The sequence below is a fragment of the Paroedura picta genome, chromosome 8 (genome assembly GCF_049243985.1).
Source record: "Paroedura picta isolate Pp20150507F chromosome 8, Ppicta_v3.0, whole genome shotgun sequence".
NCBI classification, from domain to species: domain Eukaryota; kingdom Metazoa; phylum Chordata; class Lepidosauria; order Squamata; family Gekkonidae; genus Paroedura; species Paroedura picta.
Window position 1 is genome coordinate 50,607,408 of NC_135376.1, and position 23,617 is coordinate 50,631,024.

At 40.1% G+C, this 23,617-nt stretch overlaps 2 protein-coding genes and 1 long non-coding RNA gene across 11 annotated transcripts in view; 2 read left to right on the plus strand and 1 right to left on the minus strand.

Annotated features, from left to right (window-relative positions):
* RBM20 (RNA binding motif protein 20) overlaps positions 1-10,289 on the plus strand; it is a 133,801-nt gene extending 123,512 nt beyond the window's left edge. For 8 of the 9 annotated variants that reach the window (XM_077349687.1, XM_077349688.1, XM_077349691.1 and 5 more), the window contains 3 exons: positions 1,127-1,243; positions 3,060-3,181; positions 6,141-10,289. In XM_077349687.1, the coding sequence (XP_077205802.1) occupies positions 1,127-1,243; positions 3,060-3,181; positions 6,141-6,251 (350 nt within the window). In that variant the 3' untranslated portion in view covers positions 6,252-10,289. Of the gene's footprint in view, positions 1-1,126; positions 1,244-1,881; positions 1,901-3,059; positions 3,182-6,140 lie in introns of all 9 variants that reach the window. The other variant, XM_077349689.1, reaches the window with a different exon arrangement.
* LOC143843523 (uncharacterized) overlaps positions 1-23,617 on the minus strand; it is a 40,887-nt gene that overhangs the window by 13,908 nt on the left and 3,362 nt on the right. The window contains exon 2 of the long non-coding RNA XR_013233583.1: positions 3,498-3,680. This is a non-coding gene — a long non-coding RNA (uncharacterized LOC143843523). The remainder of the gene's footprint in view (positions 1-3,497; positions 3,681-23,617) is intronic.
* LOC143843519 (uncharacterized) lies at positions 11,087-22,087 on the plus strand. Its single transcript, XM_077349700.1, has 2 exons — positions 11,087-12,689; positions 15,852-22,087. Exon 2 carries the CDS (start codon positions 20,334-20,336, stop codon positions 21,453-21,455), a length of 1,122 nt encoding a protein of 373 aa, XP_077205815.1. The 5' UTR covers positions 11,087-12,689; positions 15,852-20,333; the 3' UTR covers positions 21,456-22,087.

Genomic DNA, 23,617 nt, shown 5'->3' on the forward strand with positions numbered 1-23,617 from the left:
GAATGCCTCAATGGCCATTTTGGGGGCTGCTAAGCAACCTCAACAGTTCTACCCTCTTTCATCCTTTATGCCAGTGAAAAGGAAGAGAAAAAAGTGGGGAAGGCCTTTTCCAGGGCTATTTTGGCCTTCAGGGGAGAACACAGTGGGAGCAGGCTCACCAGGAGGCTTTCTACAATCCAAGTTGCATGGGTTACCTGGACCAGGCTGCTTGCTACTGTTCAACAGCAGCCACCTCACAAAAGTCAGTGTGGTGTAATGGTTAGAATTTCAGAATAGGATTTGGGAAAGACAGGTTTGAATCACCTGTCCGCCATGTAAGCTCACCGGGTGTCCTTGGACTTATCAACCTACCCTACCTCATGGGGTGTAGCCTATGGTTGTTCCTTAATACATATTATGTTAAAGCTGTTCACAAATTCATATATTTGTGCATATGCATATTAGTTGCTAAAAAAATTAAGCATTGTACATTTTCCATAAAATGAAGTTTTAGATAGGAGTGTTTGTGGATGCCACCTTGTGGTAAGATTATGGGAAACAATTTGCAAGGTACCTAGTTAAGAGGAGGTAAAGAGGATGTTCAAAGGAATGCAGTGATATATAATGAGGGATCACCATAACTGACATCTATAGCAGAGGCATGTCAGGGCAGAGATTTGAGAAGACGAGGAGAATCACTAATGTGGTTAAGAATTCACATACGGTATTTTACATGTACAACTGAACACAATCTGTATGAGATAATAAAAGAACAAAGCTTGAGTCCAGTGGCACCTTTAATTAATTAATTAATTATATTTATTTATTTGGATTTTTAAGACCAGCAAAGTTTAATTATGGCTGTAAGCCATATATGTCTGAGGAAGTTTGCTTGCACACAAAAGCTTATGCCCAGAATTAAACTTCGTTGATCTTAAAGGTGCCAGTGGACTCAAACTTAGTTCTATTGCTTCAGATCAACACGGCTAGCCACTTGAATCTATATGAGACAAACACGGGGAATGTTTTTTTTATAGACAGTAATAAACATAAATAACCTCATATAGAAAACATTGAGTTAGGATTCTAAATATTTCTTCATATCAGCAAAATTGCTTGTATTCAGCATGTTCCTTTGCTTCCAAAGCAAACTGTAGGTACCAGGAAGTGAAAACTGATTTCCCAGAGGCAGAATCAAAAAGAACACATTTTTCACCATCATGGGAACAAGAAGATGTATTTACAGAGCTCAGCATCCCACTAGGTATGTATGATTATAAGGAACCCAACCTTTTTGCAATAACTTGTCTGGCAGTATAATGCCTCTTTCGGAATATGTAGAGGTCTTATCAGTTCCTCAGAACTATATCGGCTACATCAAAATTAAGGTCTGTCAGGACTGGAAAATCACAGGGGCCTGGTGACAGGCATGCCAAAAATTGATGTGGTTTAATTAAAAAGCAGACAGCAGTATAACTAGGATAAAATGTAAGTTTTTGAGAAAGACTTGGCTGTGCCCTGGAACAGGAACTGGATTTTGATAGTACAACTGAACCAGGGAAGGCAGCATGGTAATAGCCTAACTTAATCAGCTAAGGAGGGTTGTTACTTGGAAGGGAGACCACCAAGGACAATCCTGCAGAGGAAGGCAATGGCAAAAAACTGCCTTTTCTCACTTACCTTGAAAGCCCCTCACTGATGCTGCCATAACTTTATTGCAACTTAATGGTGCTTTACTGACACACAACACAATTGGTGAGAGTTAGGATTTGCTTTGTGGACAGTCTGAGGTCAATTTGTGAAGAGTTGTAAGATTATTTTTTTTCCTACCGTTTCCACTAGTAACAGGAAAACCATATTAGTTAATGGAATTTTCTCTTATGTTTTTCATCACGCATTCAGGATTGGTAAACCTTCACTGGTAAGTAGGCCTCAAGGGACCAGGGAATGGGCATTGTGGATCTGGGATGTTCTAATCATAAGGGAGCAAGGGAAAATAAGCAGATTTGTTTAAGAGAACAGGAGACATTAGGGCAATTGAAAGTTGTCAGGATGGAGATCTGGAACAGAAACTGGAGCAGAAAGAGAGCTTGGAGGTAATGGCAAGTTTAAAGCTGCAAAGAGTTTGTGTTAGATATGGAAGAGGGAAGCAAACATAGGGAATGAACATCATGTGGAAGAACTAAATTATTTTTGGTAGTTGTTCTAGATAAGATTAAAAAGTGATATAGAGGCCAGTAATCATGGACCAGAAGACGTTATGGACCAGAATCTTAGATGAAAGGATAGATTTTGTTGTGTTGTATAATGGGGAAAGTGTCATAACTTGGGAACAGGGTTAATATGTAGAAAACTGACAGGAATCCATAACGAAACTAAGTATTTGTGTTTAGCAAATAGGAAAATGGTGATATTATCAAAGGCTACAGCTTAAAGAAGAGTTTTGGAGGAAATGGGAGATTCCATTTCGATATATTGAATGTAAGACATCCTAAAGGCAGATCTATAAGCAAGCCTTGGTGGAAATGAGAGATTTAGAACTTGCCTCTCTTTATAATATCTCCCCCACACCTTCTCTTCTGTTATGAATATAGAGTACCAGCTTAATGGATATAGGCTCCAATGCATCAGATGAAGTGAGCTCTGACTCACAGGTTAAGGGTCAAATTATCTAATTTACATGTGCATCTCTAGGGCTGGGCGCTTCAATGCCCAAAGTGGCTGTTCACTCCCGCCGCGCCACAGGGAGAGGGGAGGTACGGGCATCACCACACCGGCGGGCGCACACATGCAGGCGGAGCTCCGTGCCTTCGTGTGTGCGCCCGCTGGCGCACTGACGCCTGTGCCTCCCCTCCCCGCTGCAGCAGTGGCTGTGGCGGGAGCGAATGGCCACTTCGGGTGCTGAAGCACCCAACTCAACCAACCTACAGCAGCTTTGATGAAAGCATCATAAAATAAGAAAAACATTAAAGTGCAGGCATTGGAAGCACTCAGATTTTTTTTGTCTCTTCTAAGGTATACTTTATTAAACCTATCCCTGATGATCTTGTAATCATTGTAATTCAAAATCTTTTTTAAAGGAGTGGAATTTGTTGTGCCCAGAACAGGCTTCTACTGCAAACTTTGTGGACTTTTCTACACAAACGAGGAGATAGCAAAGACTCGTCATTGCAGAAGTACTATTCACTACAAAAATCTGCAGGTAATAAATTATGAATTCATATTAACTAGGAGCTTTGGACCAGTCCACACTATGTGTAGGCCATTTATACAACGGTATGCAGGATAGAGCCTTAGGCTGCAGACCCTCACTCTATTGCATGTATGGGGTCCCCAGTGCATTCACCTCATGAGCTAGCTGCTTCATTTTTTGTGGCAGAAAAAGTGAGTGTCCAAAGTAATCAATGGCATTAGAATGTGTAAGTCTGTTTAGGATGGCGCTGTACAAATCCAGTGCCAACAAACAAATTAAACCTCTGACAGGTGTAAGCACAGCTGAGGGACATATTTATGCATACCTCTGGTTCCTCTCATGTCCTAGAAAACATAGACCTTGATGCAGAATGTCTTGTCTTGATCAAGATTCAGTTTACTGCAGTATCCAAATAGGCATCTTCAGGGACTGAAGTTTTACACTGTATAAACTGTTGCTGTAAACACTGCTGTAAAGCGTTGCAAGCCAGTTCGCTGGGAGTGGTGGTCTAGAAATCAAATTATAAATAAATAAAAAATGAATAAACTGGAATTCTAAACTGGGATTAAATTTCATGGAGGCACCTGCATTCACAGCGCACTGCAGTTTGATCAGTTTTAAACAAGTTCTGCATGCACAAAGGAAAAAGCAAAGGGCACAGCAATGTCCGTGCCAGCAATGTGGTCACAGCAATGTCCGTGCCAGATTGAAGTTTAATTGTAGCTTGTGCCATCTGAATATGCAGCCTAAGTGGAGGGCTTTTATACAGTGGCATCTAGGAACAAACCATGAGCTGTACACCCCCTTCCATGTCGTATCTGACACAAGGCACTCTCCTCACAGTCCATCCACCTTAAACTTGTGAAATAGTGCCCCAGATCATATAAAACTATGATGAATAGTGGGCAGGAGCTCAGGACACATCATTCCTATGTTCTAGCTGTACTGTATGTAGAGACTACCTGGTGAAATGCCCTATAAATATAAAACTTCTAAAGTAGCCCTTCTCAGCATTTTTACCATTGAGAAACCCCTGAAATTCTCCAGGCTTCATGAAACCCCAAAGTGGTGCAATCATACAGGATATGGTTGGGAACCATAGTGATGTACATGCCCACCCAGGGCCTCTCCTTTTCCTACCCCTTCCAGGCCCATCATTATCCATTTTGGGAGGGTGAGTGGGTCGACATGACTATATATGGTCATATCACCCAATAAATGTTTAACAAATTAAAAATGAACTCCCACCCATTCAGGAAGCCTTTCCAGCATTAAGAAACTCGGGAGTTTCATAAAACCCTAGTTGAGAAAGCCTGTTATAGTCATGTGCAGTCTTTGGCTTGCCAAACAGCTATGTGATTGTTGTCCATTTCATGCCTCCGTTTTTTGTGCTATTATAAAGCAAGCTCTCCATTAAATCTTAGAAATAGTCAAAGTTGTGTATATAAAATGCTGAGCAGAGATTAACTATCATTCAGGCTTGGCCTTCCTCTAGAACAGAGGTGGCCAAACTGTGGCTCTCCAAATGTCTATGGACTACAATTTTCTGCCATTAAAGGTAATCTGTATCTATCTGGACTACAATTACCATGAGCACATGCCAGCATGCTGAGAAGGGCTCATGGTAATTGTGGTATATGGCCATTTGGAAAGTCACAGTTTAGCCACCCCCGCTCTAGAAGTTGAAATTCATGCTGCAAATTAATACAGACTGCTGCACACAGCACAGAAGCAAGTCACGCATGAGCCTAAGTGAAAGCAGAGATGGTAACAGGTGAAAGGCTTGCCTTTGAGATTCTTTTTCTCCCTCAGGGCATTCTAAAGCACTAATCCAAGACCGTAGCAGGTTTATATAGCTGGAAAAATATGCATTTGCTCACTAAAGGTCTACATGTGTTAATGGTTTTAGTGGAGCTGAGCAACAGATGAGTCTCTTTTAAGAGTGTGAAGTTATTGGCATTTCTTTGGCAGGGATTCACTGGGAGTTGTCAGCTTTTTTCCATATGGGAGGAGCTGGGCCTGTGTGTCCACGTGCATACATTCTTAATTTAACTTTTAATTAGGTTCACAGTTGGCTAGAAGCTCTAGCATGTGATCCCCAGGCACCATTCCCTTTGTGGCTATGCAGCATGTGCCAAGAACACTACTCTACTGTGCCCAAAATAACTTCCCTCTCAACACCAAAAGCTGTTAGCTTTGAATTGGTTTACCTTCAGTCTGACTACCACATTTGTACTATACAGTGACCAACATGGGTGCTGCTATGTCTGGATAAAGTGGTCCTGGCCTGTGCATATATGTATAATATTTGGTGAAAAACGTATTTGTTGTATGCATACATATTGTTTGTATATGCCAGTGTAAAACATGTTGTATAGAGTGAAGAAGCCTTTGATTCAGCAACCTTATGTCTTCTCATGGCGTAATATGAACAATAGAATGTTGTCTTGGTACACATACGCTTTGCTTACTTTTGTGGTCATGTGATTTCCTGTTTGTCGAATTGTTTTAGTGTTTCTCTTAAATATTATTCTTACTAAATGTTCACATGAAATAGTTTTGCCACTACTCCATATTTTATGAGATATTATTTATTAAAGATTAATTGTAAACTAAACTATATCATACTGATTGTGCTTCCTTTTTTAATTTCTAGAAGAGGAGAAAGTAAATGAGACATGTATGTCGAGTGCTATCTTATTTAACATATTCATGATCAGTAACCTTTTTGGCTCCATTACTTCCTCCTTAGGTAGCCCTAGTGAAGATGGTACTCTTTGATTCTCTTAAGAAAATGTTTAATTGATATTATTAAAAATTGTGTCTTTTCTGTCTAAGGAACTGTTTATTTCTGTTCCACTGGAGTGACAAACATTTGCAGCAGAGACTTTAAGGTATAAAGCACTGTATGGTTGGCAATTTGATTTTCAATCATTGTAAAAAAAACTAATTCTTTCATTAACCACAGAAGTACCTATCCCAGCTTGCGGAAGATAATCTGAAGATGACGGAAAAGGAGAGCAGTTTGACACAGGATGACACAGGAATTGTGCCTCATTTTGAGAAGAAAAAACTATGACCTTGGTTTATTTGATACGATTCCTGATAATTTGTTGCTGATCCCCCAGGTGCTCTTTTCTGCTTGTACTCTTTTGAAGGAGTAAAAGCACAATGAAGAGTTGGTAAACAATAGCAACACATCTGTAAGCAGTAGAGCTCAGCTTTCTCATGTTTTGAAAGCTCTCACAAATCAGAGTTCTCAGGGATTCTCACAGTGTTAGTTCTGGTGTGATTTCAGGCAGATTGTTCAGGGAAGATTATCTGAAGGAAATGACCTGAGTGAAAATATTGTAACATCACCATACAAGGCAGCAAGCGATAGTTCTTGTAATCATATCTCAAGTTGTTGCTGTTAATATTGGTAGTTTCTGACAGAAGTGATACATGTGCCTTGCATGAAATACTCACGATCTTTGCATCCAAAGGGCTTATATAGTCTAAATCCACAACAGAGGACTCAAGCAGTTGTCCCTCCATCTTCAGGGTCTGGACAGATTTCAGAAGACTATATTTTGAAGATTTCTGGCACTTCATTTTCAACCTTTTGTCAACTGGTAGATTGTATATCAGTTCTCATCAGCTTTTATGAAGATTTGTTCTTCCAAATTTTAGACAACAAACAGATGCTTAATTTTGTTTGAACTAAGGCTGCCGCCCAATTAAGGAAACAGCTTATTAGCCATATAAGTTCCAATATTGTAAATGTCCATTTGCACATAAAACAATTGTTCTGAAGAAAAAGTATTCTTTCCCTGTTTCAGATTATGCTCATGCTTGTTGCACCATCTTAGAAGAAACATTCCTTCTTGCATGCCTGAGAAGGAGAAATGTGCCTGCCTAAGATGGCATTTATTATCCAGAGTTTTTGTACTAAAAATAGTCAGTTTTATTTTTAATGCTGACTGAGTGCACCTTTATAGTAAAAGATGTTTGCACTTAATCTTAATTTATCAGACAAATGTTGCAGCCCTAGTTTGAACAGACTTTGAATGTCATTCCCATTAATTTCTGTGTTCATTATAAAGATGCCTAGCATTGTATTATATCTGTGTTTCCACAATTAGTGCTTATATCATCTAGAGTTACATTGAAATACAACTTATTTAGTTTGTTCCATTGAAGCTTGGAGTGGTTAAATGCATAGCTCTTGTGAAACTGATAAGTTACATCACAGAGTGATTATTTAAAAAATGCACCAGGCACAATCTAATTTGCTATACCATACCCTGAAGCCAGATCTCAACAGAGAATATGTGTACTTGATTTGGCTCATTGTTTGAATTGTTTTTGAAGAAAATTTGAAACGTTTTAGGGAAAACATAGGATTCCACCTATAAGTCACTATCTCTTAAATATACCAAATAACTTTGCTTATGCTTGATGCTTCAGGCTTCTCACAAAGAGGACCTTGGATTTTATTAGAATGATTTTCTTTCTATATGAGCAAATTAAAATAGATTGGCCCAGCTGTTAAAATCTCCCAATCTGTCCTCATAATTATTTTCTCTCTGCATATCTGTGATGCCCTCTGGGTGCAAGGGAACATCATACTGGGGTCCATGGGGGCTTGAATGTACCAGCCCAGTCATTGCTTCCTTACAGAGATCGTTTTTATTTCCAGTTGACTGCTCCAGGTATCTGAGAGTGTGGTTATCTTCTCCAATTTCTGGGTTACAATATATTAGAAAGGAGAAGAAACACAACCTCTAGCTTGCCTCTTTGTCCAGGAACCTCCCTGAGACAACTCTTATCCCTCTCTGTTTTTTTCTTCCTCATTTCCTTCTGGTTGGCTTGGCTTTCCTTTTCCGCTCCTGTGCCTTCTCCCTCCAGCCAGCCTCATCCCTTTCCCATTCCACACCAACTTCACAGCTGGCCCTTTAGCTAAGCTCTGCTCTTCTCTTCTCTGTTTCCTCCTCTTCACAGCCTCACCCTTCCATTGTTTTGCCATTCAGGCTTTCTTACTGCCTCCTCACATTTTGAGCTTCCCTGGGGCACACTGCAATGTTGCTGAGATTACCATGGCTGCACCCTCCTGCCCCTTGCTCTACTCTTGTGAATTTTGTTGCTAGATTCAGGGATGTATCTTATCCTGTCAGATGGATCATTGATAGGTTAACCCACTACAATGTCATAAGCATGTGCTGTTACTTGGGTATGTTCTATTTCATTAAATGCTATAAGCATTCACTGTATTATCATTGGAGATGAGGGCCAAATTGTACATTTTCAATCATACACTTCAGAACCTTTTGAGGTCCTAATCATTGACTTGACAATGAGAGGCAGAAATGTCTCAAGTACTTTTTATTACATTTTGTATCCTGCCATTCCTCCACAGAGCTCAGGGTAATGTATATTGTTCTCCGTTAAAACAACCCAATAGTGTAGGCTTGGTTGAAAGAGAATAACTTCACTCAGTGATCTTCATGGCTGATTGAAGATTTTGAACCTGGATCCCCCCAGTCATAATGCAAAACAGCATTCAATGCTGCAATACATAGCATATGTTTGTTAGAATTTGTGTTTATTTTTAATGAAGAACAAAGATTTAGTTCTTCACATAATTATTAGAGGATTATTAAGCAATGTTGTCTTAGAGTGCAGCATATTAATATGTGATTCAGAACAAACCTGCACAGTTTATGGCATTGCTGTCTGGCATGTCTTGTGGTCTGTCAGATATTTGATAACCTGCCAGTTATTGGAGACTAGCAAGCAGTAGAGCCAGGAGATTTATGTCATAAATGGAGGGTGGGTTGTGTTCTGCTTGGTGAATCTGTCATTATATAAAGGCCAAAATGCTGAGAATCAACTAGTCACCATATAGACTATTGCTTGTCAAAACCATAGGCAAGAAAAAACTACTTTATCATACTAAGACTCACCCTTTTATATATTTTTAAAAACCCAGAATTTCCAAAGACTTGCATATGAAATCCACATATATAGTTTGAATGTTCAATAAAACTTTGTCCCAGTAAATACAAAATTAGAATACTAGCCCATCACTACTTTACAGTACTTCACATGTTACAGAGACAATGGGCCCCTTTTGTTTCTGTGGTTGTCAACAGCTGGGCAGGGAAATCCTGTCCTTTTAATAGACGCTCATTGTATGGAAATAGACAGTGGAAGCTTTTCATGGAATGGAAGCAAGCAATATCACCTAGTAAGCAACATTTCATTAAACCTCTGTGGGTGGGGAGGGGGGATGAATCCCCTTTCCTCCAGATTCTCCCTACTCGTTTCAACTCCATGTGATTTGCTTGCATTTTTTCTAGAATGTTAGGACATTTGCACATCTGAAGGCATCCAGGAAATGTACTCCCAGAGTAGGATCGGCTGATGTTTCTGTGAGCATGTTTACTACTTGCTTTCAGAAATATGAATACAGAAAATGCATAGTTGGTCCGTGTGCAGTCTTTTGTTCTTATTTCTGAATTGGCTCAGTGCAAATGTTGATCATTTTAATGGAAAAGTGTAGATCCTTCTGGAAAATTACACACACAGCTTTTTTTTTTTTTTTAAACCTTATCAACATGTATGTATAACAGAAATCAGTCTGAAGTGTATCCAAAATACTATTTATTATTTCAGTGTAAAAAGCATCCTTATTTATAAAACCATTTCAACATGTCTCAACTAAACTTTTTTAGAACTTGTAATATTTTCTTACTTGTCTCAACCCATTTCTCATAATGGGCGTTAAATACTGCATGTAGTTTATCAAGGTAAAAACCAAAGAATCTAAGTGTTGCCCCATAAAACTTGACAGATTTTATAACAGCCTGCATACAAGTATTTAGTATCAGGCTGATGACTTTCAGGGTTTTTCTATCTCTATTAAGTCTGTGATTTGTTGATATATACTTGAACAGGACCAGATGTTACTATTTATTAAACTCACAAAATTTTGTTTATTGGCTTGTAAACATTTGGAATATGTTAGAATTTAAGTTAATTACGAAGCACCATGAGTTGTTCTGTGTACCTGAGATTTCAAATGATATGTGTTAAAATGGATGAATAATTGTAATAAAGGAAATTTTAATGATCACTGAGGAATGACCATTTTTCCTATCTATGTAATAATATCTTTCAGCTGGTCATGTAGACACTATTGTAGACACTATTATTGGTCATGTAGACACTAAGTTTAATCATGTTTCAGATTCAGAAGCAAGCAACAGGAACTGCCCCCTATTCTATGCATGAAGACAGATTCAGCTCCCAAAATACTTCAAAGTTTCCTTTGTTTAAAGAAATGGCCAGGGCTAGCGAAGGGCTTTGACCCTGCTTCTCCCTGAGATGGACATATTGCCAGTTGCCAGCCTCCCTCCCTTCCTAGGGTTCCCCTTTTCTAATAGCATTTCTGATATGGTGGGGGGTCCATGTGGTGCAGAGAACCACTACCAGCATCCAAAGTTATAAGTATTTATTAAAAAAATGTTTACAAGCATATTTTTAGCACAGCAGCAGATTGAGCAAGATTCCAAAAGCGATTGGAAACATGCCTAATCAGATGTTAAAATATAGGGCAAGCTCTTTTCCTTAGAAGTTACAGCTTTCTATTACTTTAAAGGTTGCTGCAGTGCTGCAGGCGACCTCATGGCATTATGCTGTTTTTTCATATTGTTGGTCCCTTATCTTCCCTGCTCCATGTTACACACAATTGAAGTTTTTTACAGCATCTGCTGCAATTCTCAGTTCTCCATCTTCTCTGCCTTCTCTTCTATAATCACTGTCTTTTCCAACTACCTTTCCTCCCACTTTTAGTACACTATGTTAGTTTTCCCCCATCCCTTCGCTTCTAAGCCTCTTACATTATAACTTATAATATGTTATATAATAATATATTATAAGTCTTGTGTGCTAACTTGAAAACTTATTTTGAACTAAACATGTTTTTTTACATGCATGCAACAAGTACAGCAAACTATGGACTGGTATATAACACAGTTAAAGAGGCTCAATCAGAGCTATAGCTTTGGTGACTTGTAATTTGGTATCGAACAGGATTATTTGTGGTATCAGGGATAATGCAGTTAGGAGCTCCCATATGTAATGGACCTGTCAGATAAAACTTTGCAAATCTGTAGAGCTTCAGAAACTGTGAAGGCAAAAGATTTAAAGGAGAGAGAGAGAGAGTGTGTGTATATGAGAGAGAATATTGTTTCAGTATACCGTTATATTTAAAATATACCGTTTCAGCTAGGGTTGTATGATCTGGCCACCGAAGCAGCCATTCCCGCCCATAGCAGCCAGCGTTGCGCCAGGGGCGTAGGCGCATGCGTGTGTGCGTTGCCCAGTGTGCCAGCACCTGCGCCCCCCCCCCCGTGGTGCAGTGCTAGCTACTACGGGCGGGAACAGCTGCTTTGGCAGCTGAATCGAGGAAAGTAGGTAGATTTGCATGCCTTCATTATTTATGTCTAGGCCAGGTTTTCATGGCTTCCAGTCAACAGGTATACATATTTATGTTCAGACGACATGTTTTCTGTAGGTTCAAGGCAAGCATTTGTTCCTATCAGCTACTTCTATCTGTTGAAGATAAGTAATACAACTTGCCTTGTGAACCATGCCAAGCCTGGAAAAAATTCAGTTTTATCCTTCCCTACTCTTGAAGAAGACAAAGTGAAAAGGCATGTTCAGACAAGTTTAGAAAAGCAGCAAGGAGAAGGATTTTATAACCTAGATGCTGAATGTCTCAAATTTTAGAAATGACATTAGATAAGCACAATATCAATTCAAGGTGATATTTGTATCACAGACTTGACAGAGCATAAGATAGAAATACTGGCTGGCAGTGCCTTAAAAATGTATGGGAAAATATGCAATTATGACTATCAAATCACTGGGGGTGAGAGGTGATATATACATCCCTGCTGACTACTGTGGCTTCATCAAGTACATAAAATATATCCTGATAGGCTTAATTAATAAATGCTAAGAAAAGGAATGTAATGCAGTAAGATTTAAAGGAATTATTGCATCCCTCTTTACTTTGCTCTGCCTTCCTTGGGCCCCTTGAGGCTGCAGCCAGAACTACATTAGATTTTTTTTAATAAATGAAAACTATGATGGGCCCTCCAGCTGGGCCCCCTAATTTTGTCAACCTATTCCCCCATATTGGCATCCCTGCATGAAACTCCATTTCAAAAACAGCAATTCTCTCCTTACATGATTTTCAGGGGACAAATGTAAAAGAGAAGCATGTTGTTACAGAGATAATGGTCCTGTGGGACTCAGCCAACAGCTGGGGCCTGTTACTGGCCTGGGTGAAAGGAAAAACTCTTTGGCTACAAGCAATGGATTGCTGCAGGCAAATTGGTGGGATCATGCCAGCCTGCAACAAGATTTAATCCCCAAACAGCTAAGCATCAGGGAGGAGAACAAGGAAGATGTATGAAGCACTGAATTGCCAGAGGACAAGGATGACACAGAGGCTGCAACTTGCCAGGTAGGACTAAACAAGGCAACTCCAGAAAAGGGACCAGGGGAAAGAGGAACCAGTGTGGTTGAATTTTCACTGCCCCTAGCCACGAGAGCCAGTCTTCCTGTGGGGAAGCTTGACAGAGCCAGAGCAAGGATTGATCCGGAGTGACCCTACCTTTATTGTGCGATATCTTAGAGTGCTTTTAATGATCAATATTTTAAGATTCAGATTGAGAAAGCAGGCTGTTTTGAATCTGGGCTTTGCTCTGTGGTAGAGAACTCCTGATTGGCCAAAGCTCCTCATGTGACAAGCTTCCCTTAAAGGAGAAGCCCCTAATTTCTCTCAACTTCTGTCAGTCTTGGATTTTTTCCTCCCTCCTCTGCCTTCTTCAATCCTTTCCCCACCCCTCCAAGAAAAGAAAGAGGCTTCCTGCTTGGCTCCTCTCCCCCCCCCCCTTCAAGAAAAGAAAGAAAGAGGCTTGGCTCCCCCCCCCTTCTGAACTACCCTAACCATGTGCAGAACACTTTGCTATTTCAATGGAGGGGGGGGGGAGAGGAAGACCCAAGTTCAGATCGATCTGAATTCAACAGGATTGACAATGGAATAAACAAAGTAAGTGCAGACTCTGCCTAGGAGAACTCATGACCTTCCCAAACTTAAACCAGGAAATAAACCTTGCTTTAGAAATTCTTCAGCTTGTACATGGGATCAAAGAGAGGCGGTTGTGAAACAACCATATCCCACCTTATGTGATCCAAACTGCCAATGGCAGTTGAGGTGCACAATGAGGACCATAAGCCTCCAGAACAACTTCTTGAGACATATTGATCAGAACTGTAAATATTTTTGTTTCCATTCCAATAGTTATTATTGTTAATCATTTTCAAAAGGGAAGCTGTTTTGATAGGGTTTATAATTTCAAGATCTTCTCTTGTGTTAGTCTAGTGTATTAACTTGAATACCTCCCCCAAGGTCACATGTTGCCAGTTCAGTTAGTGGATAGTGTTTGCATAAACCTGTTGGCATTGCTCCTTAGATTAAAACTGTTTGAACTACTCCTCATTCTTCTGATCTCTATAATGAAACCCAGAAACATTACAGACTATGTGTATGTTTCCCCAAGAGGGTGAATAATGTAAGGTGACCGGATTTTAACATTGGTAAAGTGGGACACCATTGACCGCGGAAGGGGGGGGGGTTCTTGATTAAAATTTTGGTCTATATGGAGCAACAAAAATGTTCATAGAACGCATAGAAAGAAAAAATAGTATTGTAATATATATTTTAAATTTCAGTATAAGCGCAATTTGCCAGGTGCCCCCAGATGTCCCTCCAAAAGTGGGACAATCTGGTCACCTTAGAATAATGGTTTCCTTGAGCCATTAGAAAAAGTTAGAAAAATGGCACATGAAGGAGACTTAAATGCCCTTTCTGCTGGCCTCTGGGGATTACCAACATGGAACTCCTGGTATTCCTCTGGTCAACAAGTCCTGACCACAGGGTAGATCCATAAACAATGTATTGCATGATTATGTCCTTGGCAATTAAGTTCACTGGTTGACTGAAGACCTGTTACTCTCAGCCTAGCTCAGCGGTCCCCAACCTTTCTGAGGTCAGGAACTGCCTCCAGAGGTGAAGGGAGAGCCGACGGCCCAGGCGCCGCGCACACACGCGGTGACTGCGTGCAAACACGCACGCACAGTGCCGCACATACGTGTTTCTGCCACCAGGGGGTGCAAAGGCGCATGAGCGGCAACTGCGCGCATGTGCGTTTGTGTCGCCAGTGTGCCAGCGGCTGCACCTGCCTCTTCCCCTCCGTCTCGCAGCGAAAAGCTAGCTGGGCCTGGCGAGCTTCTCACTGTGGGGGGAGAGGCAGGCGCGGCTGCCGACAGCCCGGTACCGTGGCCTTCGCAGCCCGGTACCGGGCCGCAGACTGGGGGTTGATGACCCCGGCCTAGCTGGCTTCTCAGGGTTGTTGTGAAAACGAAATAGAGGAGAGGATTATGTAACAGCAGTAAGCCTGTGAAGGAATATATGCTACTTCTAGACAGATGTTTCTCACTACTTTTGGGGCATCTCTTTTTCCCTAATAACCTGTGTCCTTTTAGAATGTGCTAATGTGGATCCCAAACCCTGATCAGGACTTTGGAACAAGTGCATTTCTGCTGAATCCAAACCACCACATGCTAGTAGTACTGCAAATGCCAAACAAACATCAGCAATTAATCCTCAGAAAAAAATAATTTTATAAGATTATAAGTAATCAGCATGGCTTGGGAACTACTGGGAACTAAAATGAGTTGCCTCAGGCCATATGTTAAATCAGTGGTTAGATGCAACAGTAATTCCCAGACTTGTTCAGTCTAGGTCTGTGTGGTAGTAATTCATCCTCCATTATTTGTGGACTCTCTGATCCTTAGCATTTGACTCACTGATGGCCTCAAAGCATTCCACTGAAAATGATTATTAAAAAACTTCAGAAGGGAGTGCTTAGAGAGCTATTAACTAGCTAAAGTTTGGCATTTAGCATCACAAACCACCCTTAAATTCAGAACCTTGAATAAGAAGAGAATGTGAAATTAGCTTGCACACTGGTTTGGATCTTTTTACACTTTACAAAATATACAGCTATGGCATATAGAGAGAAGGCGCTTCAGTCTAACTTTCCCTTCACCTCCATGCCTCTTTATGTCATTTTCCTAACTTGGTGTGGATTTCTTCTTTGGGCCCAAAAAAAAAGGGGGGGAGTGGCTCTGGGAGAATGAAGCCCCTTCTCCCAACACATTACAATCACTATCTGAGTTGGGCACCATTTGCGTGGGAATTAAGAATTTGCAACTCATATTTGACTGTATCACAGGACACAGGGTAGAGAAAATACACACCATCTGTATACTCAGTAACGTGCCTGCAGTGCATAGTTTAAGGATTAGGAGAATGGAAAGCAACACTGACTTTGGAGCAAGGTGAAAGCAGGCCCAGCCTAAAGTTATTTCCCTGTTCAGGCAGATTAATGTTTGGTTCACACTCCCCACATCTCGTTATATGCTAAGTGCTGGCAGAGTTTAAATATGTAGAGAGTGTCGAGCACAAAGCTACTTAAAAGAATAAAACTGATTTATTATAGGCAGAGGAGAGATTCCTGTCTAACTATTCTGTTGTCTTCATTCTGTCTGTTTGATCTAGAGGCAAGCAAAGAGGAAGTGTACTTAATGGAACAGAAAGTCTTCAAATGATCCAATCCGGACACTGGAAATTATCTGAAAAAATATCAGGAAGTTTCTGATAATTATGCTAACTACACATCTCTGATGCCCCCTGCAGGATGTTCTTCACATGCTTTTGAATCATGCATACTACAGTTCTTACATATTCCAACACAAAGTAGCATAACAATAACACTTTAAACAAGACTTGATGAATATAGTGTTTTCACTTTTCATGTCCGTCACTTTTTAAAGTCCTCTCTATTATTATTATTATTATTATTATTATTATTATTATTATTATTATTATTATTATTATTATTATTTCCCGCTACTCTCGGCAAGCAGGCTGGGTTACAGAATAAAAATATACTCCCCTAAAACCCCTGGTTCCCTTAAAACCAACATTTAATAACTACTCAATAACAACCGGCAGCAACCAACCTACCCACCTCGCTGGAAAATCAGGGAGAGGATGACCCCCACTGAAGGCATATGGTAGGATATTCCTCCTCTTGGGAGGCCCATAGATCTTACCTTCACCCTGTTATATTACTCTGCCAGGCAGTGTGAAGATCAGAAAGCTGGCTATGGTATCCAAAGGAATGCAGAGAAATCACCTACCAACAAACTACTAAACTATGTCTGTGATGTGTTCCAACGCCGCAGCCAGTGGCTCTTGTAAATCGCTGGCATAGATGAAACAATCTCCCTAGAATTTGGGTACTTTAGGTACTTGCCTAGATTGTCTCTATAACTGCTGCTAAGAGGTATATGGAGAAATCTGTTCATTTGTGCTTTCTCAGGGAATATCAATGGAAAAAAGTGCATGTTTGTGAAATCCTTAAAAGATGCAGCCGTAAGTGCTTAGAATCTTGTCACTCTGCACACCAAGAAATGATAGAATGTACCAATAAGGAATTAAAAACTGGTTAAACAACTTGTTAAATTATATTTCAGTGATTGCGACCAAGTAAAAGACATGTGTTTGTCTTCTAGGATATATGCAGTGAGCTTATTATATCATCATGTTATGAACTATGACAAACACCTGTTCGCAGTAAGAAAGCTATCAGTCATCATAGTTCCTGGCTCCTGCAAAAATAACATTAAGGAAATTAACTTTCTTTTTCTTTTCTTTTTTTTTTTGCTTCCATATGGGGATTCCAATTGCACTGTGGCAACCATCCCCTTAACTATAGTTACTTTTTTGGTGTCCATCCTCTTTTGGGCTCTTTTAAAAATGTCCTCTGGGATTGAAAGGTTAGGAATATTCCTAGCTAGTAGCAATTATCACTGTTTAAATAGCAGGGATATTTAAAATGAGATTTGTCACAGTGATAATTTGTTTGGAGCAGTCAGTCAGGAAATACATCCTCTTTTTTGCTTTTCATAATATGGTAATCCTACCATAGTTGGCACTGGAAATAGACCAGGTGATTCTATTTGGCATGGATGCTAGATCATGTGCAGTTTCTGCTGATTACATTATATCTTTTTCCAAACAAACAGATCCGGATTTTCTTCTAAGAAGGTTAACTCTTTGGTTATGGTTGGAGGCACAACAGAAACAATAAACTGACCAGTAAGAACAATGTTATCAATTCCTGAAATGTGATCTCTAAGATCCTCCGGGGAGGGCGGTATAGAAGTATGATAAATAAATAAAATAAATAAATCCCCACACAAACACACAAAAAATCACAGAATGCTGAAAATTCTTCATCTTTGTCACTACTACTATCACCACCGGAAAGAAAAGCACCATAATTTCAAAAGCTGGTTCCTCTTCATCAACAGACCATCATTCTTTATCAAGTATGCACAATCAGCCACAGAGAAAACAACTTTATAATATGTGGCATGTTATGATTCTACAACAGTAACAGTGTCTATCCTTATAATTATGTGATAGTTTAGCCATCTAAACAATAGTGTTTTGAAGATCAAAATACTGCTTATACTGGACCATAAATGTTTTCCTACCAAACTTACTAATATTATCTGTCTGAACATAAAGCTGAGACTGATAAATGATTGCTAATTAGTGGTCAGAAATACATTATTATGTATTATTTATGACCACACTGCCCACATCTGGCACAGCTGCACATTTGTATGTCATAATTTTGTATGAGGCCAAAGGCCATAACAATATAATGATAGTTGCCTGAGCAGTTATAAATATTCGAGTAAAAAGACAACAAAGTTAAAAACAATATTAAAATTGTCAGGACCAGACCATAATGTAGAATGCAGCACATCAAATATCAGAATGAAAATTTTGCACAAATCATCTTGGGAGCTAATGAATACAGTGACATATCATATAGATGACATAATTATCATCATCAAATAAGAGGTAGATTATTTTGTCTGCCATTGGATGCTAGGTTAGCCTGGCTAAAATGGCTGTAAGGAACTTGCCCCTCAGAATGAAGAGTCACAAAACAGGACATAATGAAGGAGATCTTCCAATTCCAGGGCTCTACAGCTATTTACTTGCTAAGCAACTGGTGTATGCTGATAATGGCTAACATAGTGGTTATCAATATTTGAAATCTGAGGGCTGTAACAACTTATCTAAGTTTGTGGAAGGTGATGCTAGACAAATAGGAAACTTTGGTAGGATCCCTTTTGAGCATTTTAAAGCATGGGGAGTTTAAAGCAGTGGTCCCCAACCTTTTTATCACCGGGGACCGGTCAATGCTTGACAATTTTACTGAGGCCCGGGGGGGGAGTCACCACCGCCTGAGCCCCGGCTCCCCTGATTTCCCACCGCCCACTGGGGGGCACTGCCAGCAGCAGCTGCATAGTGCCACACTTGGAGTCCCAGCCATGGCAGCTGCCGGAGAATACCAAAGGTGAGCCGGCGGCAGAGTGGCAGGGTAGCCCCCGAGGTAGCAGCTGGAGAGGAGGACGAGGAGGGAGCTGCGGCCCGGTACTGACTGATCCACGGACCGGGACCGGTCCCCGGACCGGGAATTGGGGATCACTAGTTTAAAGCATAGTTCCTGTATCTAAGGCGGCACCTATATCAAACATCAGATCGTAAGTTTTGTACCCATCCAATTTAGCAGGTATAAGGGTCAACAGGTATTGGGCTACAGCTGAAAAGTCTATGAGAGCTAGCAATTTAAGAGGTGTCTTTCTGGAGCTGGATAAAACACTGCTTAAAAGGGAGACTAGATGAGAATTCTTTAACATTCTCCAGTAATTACTTAAGGGAAGCACAGCCTGTAATGGAAGACAAGCCAAATTCCACTCACCGTTGGACAGCAGAGTGCCCTCAGACAAGACCAAAATTCTCTTTAGGAATAGACTAGATATCCTATTGTCATCCCCAGATCTTGACCCTATATATGAGTTGAGTAATTCAATTTGGAACAATCCTCATTAGGCCAGCTCATGTGAGAGACAGAACTATGCTGTCAGCAGAGAACAGATACCTTCTGTTGGCCATTGAATGAGAAATAAATGCTGGGCCTGTCAGCATACTATGTCATTGAGATATAGGTTGAAGAGCAGGGGAGCTAGAATGCACCCGTTTTACCCCTCTGAGTTTTGGGATCCCCACAATCCAGAGGTGCCTACTCTTATTTTTGCTCTTAAATATCCAGCTGTAATTATAGCTCTGACCTGGATTGTCCAGGCTACTTTGATCTCATCAGATCTTGGCTGCTAAGTGAGCCCTGCTTAGTACTTGGATGGGAGTCTATCAAGAAAGTCCATACTACACAGAGGCAGGCACCTCTGAACATCTCTTGCCTTGAAAACCCTACTTGACAGAACTTTAAACACACACAACTATAGGCATGTGACTGCAGCTGGGAAGGTAGAAATGTTGTTCAGTCTATATTTTCAAGAAACATGTTGTTTGTTTCTTATCAGATCACTGTGGGTTTTCTACTGTGCATTTAATAATATGTGGCACTTTTCCAAAGTGTGTAACTATTGGTAGCACAGTTGTTGGAGCAAGAATGAAAAGAAAAAAACAGGTCTGAATCTGTTATTGATGTACTGCAAAACACCTCTGGGCTTCTTCCTTTGATTCTATCCAGTTTTTTCAATATCAACTCTAAAAATGACTGTGAGACTATCCTTCAAATAAGCCATGTTTACTAAAATGCAGTGCAAATAATTAAATTTGCATCTTGCTGAAAATGTTGGGCTGTACTGTTCCATCTCTGAAATCACAATAACTATCTCTTTGAATTCTTTCTCTGCTTCAGTAAATTCACATTACTACTTTTCACCTTACCAATCCCATTAATGTTACTAAAGGAGTTAGACAAGGCTGCATCTTAGCTCCTACTTTTTTAATATTTACATTAATGGTATAATTAACTCATTCCAGGACAAGGAATTTCATCCCCCTAGTTTAGCCCATCGTCCAATTCCTATTCTCCTTTATGCTGATGACGTAGTTTTACTTTCCAGAACTGCAGTAGGACTCAAAAGAATGCTAAGGAGGCTTAGCAGTTACTGTAAAGAAGAACAACTACAAGTAAACTACAAAAAAACAAAGGTCATGATTTTCGGCAAGAGGACCAAACCAAAAATTTGGAAACTAGACAACTGTAAAATTGAAGAAGTTCACAGATTCAAGTACCTGGGAATTGTAGTACAATCTTCATGTGCTAGGACTGCGCACTGTCAATATGCTGCTGAGCAAGCCCAAAGATCGGCTAACAACATTCTCAAATTCTATCGAACCAAGGGTAAATACTTTGTACCAGCAGCCCTAGAGCTCTACAAAGCCAAGACACTTTCTCAGCTGCTTTATGGCTCCTTCTCAAGAACCCCAACATCTAGTGTTATGTTACTGGAAAGGGTGCAGTCAATATTTCTAAGGAAGATCATCCAGCTCCCTAAGTGCGTATCAAATGCTAGAGTGAGATTGGAAACAGGTATGCAAAGAGTGGAAGACAAGATCTATGTGTCATCGATCCTATATTGGCTGAAGCTAACCTATGACCCAAAGCGATTGTCTGCCTTGATCTTAAGAGACAACTTTCAGCCAATTTGGCTAAAAACTGTGAAATGCAAATTATCACAGCTTGGCTTTATGGAACAACAGCTAGCCTTCATACAGCAAGATCAAGCTAAATCCATAATTAAACAAAGGGTCAAGGACATCAGCCGGCAAAGGGATCTAGCCAAAACACCAGAATTTCTGTGTCCAGATAGGATCCGATACACGCTTGTTCCAGCTCCATACCTGTCAGACCTAGAACTTATCACCCATAGAAGGGCCTTCGCCCAAGCAAGATGCTCAACTCTACCCACAGCTGTGCTGGAGGGGCGCTACCAAAAGAAACCCCTTGCTCAGAGACTCTGTCCTTGTGCCAGCGGATGGATAGAGTCAGATGAACATGTGTTTCTGTTCTGCCCCATTTATGACACTATCAGACGCACCTTTATCCAGCCAATTCTGAACACTTACCCGAGATCTTCTACAAAGGAGAAAATCAAGGTACTGCTTCAAGACGCAGATAAGCAAACAACTCTCTGCACAGCTAAATTTTGCACCGCCGCCATGAAATTGCGTACTCGGTATATGGATCAAAAAAAATATTTATGATCCAACCCTATAAGTACAAAGCCATTTTTTTTTTAAACTGGTAACTTAAAGTATGTTTTAAATACTGACTATGATGTCAGACTTTTAACATTTTTATAGCATTGGCAGTTTTCCTGCTTTTTGGATTGTCTTGGTTTTAACTGCATGTATTTGGGTTTTGGTCTGAATGACCGTGAATAAATATTGATTGATTGATTGATACTTTTCATAAGGTGTTCTTTTCTCTCACAGTTTAAATGGCACTCTCACACATGCTAGCCTATAGTGCCTTACTAAATTCAGATGCAATCCTAAAGAATATTTTTAAATGTACCAAACATTCTCATTTTAAATTTGTCACCTGCTTGTATAATAAATACTCAATCTCTCCTTGAAGTGTGAAATTGATTGTTTCTCAAACAGATTGATAATTTTGGATATTTGGAAGTTTGTTTTCTCATTCTTCTAAGTTTGGACAGATGTCTGATTTCCATTTTGCTGCACAGATATTCTAGTTGCTGTCACCATATATTAAAATACCTCTTTCAGAGGTTTTGATAATATATTAAATATTTCTAATAGCTTCCACATATTAGTTTCTATATATTCTTCATTTTTTCATATAATTATTTCCAGTATTTTTTCCTTTTTTACAAATCTGCCACATATGGTAAAATGTTACTGAAAAAATAGATTAAAATTATAATGGGAAATATTGGAAATGTCAAGATATAGACAAAATATACAATTGAAAAACATTATATACCCATTTTTCTCTTAGCATCTGACTGATAGTGAACTTAACTTCTTTTTTCCATAACCATTCCTGTTGCCACTCAGATATTTGCTCTCTAAAATTTTACATCCATTTAATCATGCATTTTTTTCACTTCTTCTGTTTCAACTGAAGTAATAACTTGTACCCCCTTCAAGGATCGCTGCCTTGTTGTGGCAAGGGGGCTTGCGTAGTTCAGTGAAGCTATGAGCTATACCGTGCAGGGCCACTCAAGACGGACAGGTCATAGCTGAGAGCTCTGACAAAAGGTGATCCACTGGAGAAGGAAATGGCAAACCACTCCAGTATCTTTGCCATGAAAACTCTATGGACAGTTCCAATAGGCATAACGATATGACGCCGGAAGATGAGCCCCTCAGGTCGGAAGGTGTCCAATATGCTACTGGGGATGAGCAGACGGCTAGTACGAGTAGCGCCAGAATGAATGAAGCGACTGGGCCAAAGCCGAAAGGACGCTCAGTTGTGGAAGTAACTGGTGGCGAAAAGACAGTCCGATGCTGTAAAGATTTTTATTCCATAGGAACCTGGAACGTCAGATCCATGAATCAAGGCAAGCTGGACGTGGTCAAACAAGAAATGACAAGACTGAACATCGACATTTTAGGAATCAGTGAACTAAAATGGACAGGAATGGGTGAATTTAATTCAGATGACCATCAGGTATACTACTGTGGACAAGAATCTCGCAGAAGAAATGGAGTAGCTTTCATAATCAATAAGAGAGTAGGATAAGCAGTCTTGGGATACAATCCCCAAAATGACAGAATGATCTCAGTTCGAATCCAAGGCAAACCATTCAACATCACAGTGATCCAGGTCTATGCCCCAACCACTGCTGCTGAAGAGGATGAAGTTGATCAGTTCTATGAAGCCCTACAACACCTTCTAGAAGCAACGCCAAAAAATGATGTGCTTATCATCATGGGGGATTGGAATGCTAAAGTAGGAAGCCAAAAGATAACCGGGATAACAGGCAAGTTTGGCCTTGGAGTACAAAATGAAGCAGGGCACAGGCTGGTAGAATTTAGTCAAGAGAATACAATGGTCATAGCAAACACTCTTTCCAACAACCCAAGAGACGACTCTACACATGGACATCACCAGATGGTCAACACAGAAATCAGATTGACTATGTGCTCTGCAGCCAAAGATGGAAAAGTTCTATCCAGTCAATAAAAACAAGTTCAGGAGCTGATTGTGGTTCAGCTTCTTGTTGCAAAATTTAGGCTTAAATTGAAGAAAGTAGGGAAAAGCACTAGGCCACTCAGGTATGAACTAAATCATATCCCCAACGAATACACAGTAGAGGTGACAAATAGATTTAAGGAATTAGATCTGATAGACAGAGTGCCTGAAGAACTATGGACGGAGGTTCGCAACATTGTAC

Excerpts from the sequence above, each read along its gene's own strand:
- LOC143843519 (XM_077349700.1), top strand. The coding sequence starts at position 20,334 with ATGCTAAGGAGGCTTAGCAGTTACTGTAAAGAAGAACAACTACAAGTA.